At 50.0% G+C, this 2,400-nt stretch overlaps 1 protein-coding gene across 1 annotated transcript in view; it reads left to right on the top strand.

Annotated features, from left to right (window-relative positions):
* Positions 1–2,400, top strand: part of LOC101848926 (mucin-19) — a 20,022-nt gene that overhangs the window by 7,958 nt on the left and 9,664 nt on the right. Inside the window, exons 7-8 of the mRNA XM_035972935.1 lie at positions 170–802; positions 1,418–1,789. Coding sequence (XP_035828828.1) covers positions 170–802; positions 1,418–1,789 — 1,005 coding nt within the window. The remainder of the gene's footprint in view (positions 1–169; positions 803–1,417; positions 1,790–2,400) is intronic.

Raw genomic sequence — 2,400 nt, 5'->3', positions numbered from 1 at the left:
GTGGCGGTATGGGCGCCACAGCCGTCAGAAAATCGTCAGGTCGGGTCTGATCGTCGGGCCCGAAGCCGGTGTGGGTCTAGCCTTACTCTGAGCAGTTGATATGTGTTTAGGTTTGTTTTTTTTTCAAAGGAACTATGTATCCCTAACACTGTCTTGTTAAATGTTTCAGAGCTGCAAGCAGGTGATGGTCAACGGACAGATTCTCACGGTGACAGACTCCAACATGCTGGGCCCTCCGCCTGGCTCGGACGCTGTCGACTGTCACCAGAACAACCTGCAGGCCGCCAGCTTGGGCCCCCCTCCGCCGAATGGACTCTCCCTCGGGCCCGCTGGGGCTGCCACCCTGGGGCCGCCCTCCTCCGGTCTCAACATGGCGACAGGCGGGCTTCTAGGCCATAGTGGGCTCGGTCCGGGGACGGTGGGCCTGAACCATCCCGTCATCTACACAGTGGGAGAAGGGGGACAGCTCGTCCCGCTACATCCCGCGCCGATGGGCATGGTGCAGCCTAACGGGCCGGCAGGGCTGGACTTCAACTCCCTGCAGACATTGCAGAACTCAAGCATAATACCGCAGTCTCAGCTGCTGCAGCAACAGCAGCAGCAGCAACATCAGCACCACCAGAGCGGCCTGCAGCAGCAGCAGCCTCAGCAACCCCCCGTCGTGTCGTTAGGAGGAGGGGCGGGCAACCCTGGTGCGGGGCCGCTAACGATCCTGCCGGCGAACCCTGGCGGGCCTCTACAACCACAACTGCTGAACCCTGGCCCTTTGTTCCTGGCTCAGCAGCTCTCCCAGCAGCAACAGGTGCGTGCTCGTATTTAACGTATAGTGTGCGTGCTCGTATTTAACGTATAGTGTTCTTTTTTGTCAGTACGGTTGCGCGCTCGTATTTAACGTATAGTGTTCTCTTTTGTCGGTACAGGTGCGTGCTCGAATTTAACGTATAGTGTGTGTGTGGTCGTATTTAACGTATAGTGTGTGTGCTCGTATTTAACGTATTGTGTTCTTTTTTGTTGGTACAGGTGTGTGCTCGTATTTAACATATAGTGGGGGTTTTTTGTCGGTACAATATGTGCTCGTATTTGACGTATAGTGTTCTTTTTTGTTGGTACAATATGTGCTCATATTTAACGTATAGTGTTCTTTTTTGTCGGTATAGGCGCGTGCTCGTATTTAACGTATAGTGTTCTTTTTGGTCTTGGCTGGTCACCAATGAAAGTTGGTGTGTGCTGCTGTGTGTTGTGCTCTTTCTCTGCTATCAAGCATGTATCGTCCTTATTTCTCCTCCTCCTTATATTTGCGTGTTACTCTCTAGAAGTTACATTTCTAATCTTCAGCACTTACATGACCTATTTGTGATGCAATCGTTGTAAAATGCTTCCTGAAATAAAACTTTCTAAACATTGTGAACTCCCACAGGTGCTGAACTTGTCCAACCTGGGTGGAGGTTTGCAGCTGGTGAACCCGTTCACGGGTGTGGTCATGAACGGCATGGCCTCCGGGCCAGGGGCCGCCGCCACCGCTCCCCCGCAGGCCTCAGCGCATGGCAACCCGGCCACAGCCGGGACGGCGGGGACGATGCCCTTCAGCGGCACGGCCATCAAGTTTGTGGGCAACGACGTGAAGATTGTGCAGCCGGGCGACAGCCACCAGGGCCCCACCCACGTCATGGTGGACGGCTCGCTCATCCCCATCTCCACCAACCCGCAGACCATCGTGCCCGCCGGGCTCCCGCTGGGCACCGCGCCGGGACAGAAGCCCATACCGCTGGGCTCGAACCCTATCCTTCAGGTACCCTGGTTTTCCCTGTTATATGTCATGTGTGTGAGCGAATGCCATTCCAATGCTTTGCTGTGCTGTGTGTGTTTGTGTTTTGTGAGTGTGGGTGTGCAAACAGCACTCCTAAAATTATTATTTTTCAACTACTTTTTTCTTCTAGTATTTCTGTACAAATTCACGGAAAGTCCCTCTTTTTTTTTTTCTTCCTTTTCTGTCTTTCAACTTTTGTTTGAAAGTTCCAGTTGTGATACTGATTGTTTTTTGGTAGTTGTCATCAAGCTTCGGTCAGTGTGATTTTTACATGAGAAGAATGAACAATGTGATCTTTATAAATGGCCGCCTCAGAACTATTTTGTCCAAAGAGCCTCTTTTCTAAAGTACACTTTGAACAATAATTCTGGAGGCGACGAAATGTTTTTAAAAAATGTCTATAAATCTCAGCAACATTTGGTGAGAATTGTCTTCCTTTACCCCAGCACTTATTTACATATTTATTGTGTCAATGTTCTACTTTAAAACTTAAAAAAAAAATTGCTTCCAACTTGTGTATTTTTTACTCTCTGTAGTCTTATAAGCAGCTAATTGTACATGATGATGGAGGGGGGGGATTGTATATGATGATT

The sequence above is a fragment of the Aplysia californica genome, unplaced genomic scaffold, assembly GCF_000002075.1.
Source record: "Aplysia californica isolate F4 #8 unplaced genomic scaffold, AplCal3.0 scaffold00913, whole genome shotgun sequence".
Taxonomy (NCBI): domain Eukaryota; kingdom Metazoa; phylum Mollusca; class Gastropoda; order Aplysiida; family Aplysiidae; genus Aplysia; species Aplysia californica.
The sequence above is the reverse complement of the archived record's forward strand: the minus strand, read 5'-3'. Positions and strand labels throughout refer to the sequence as shown.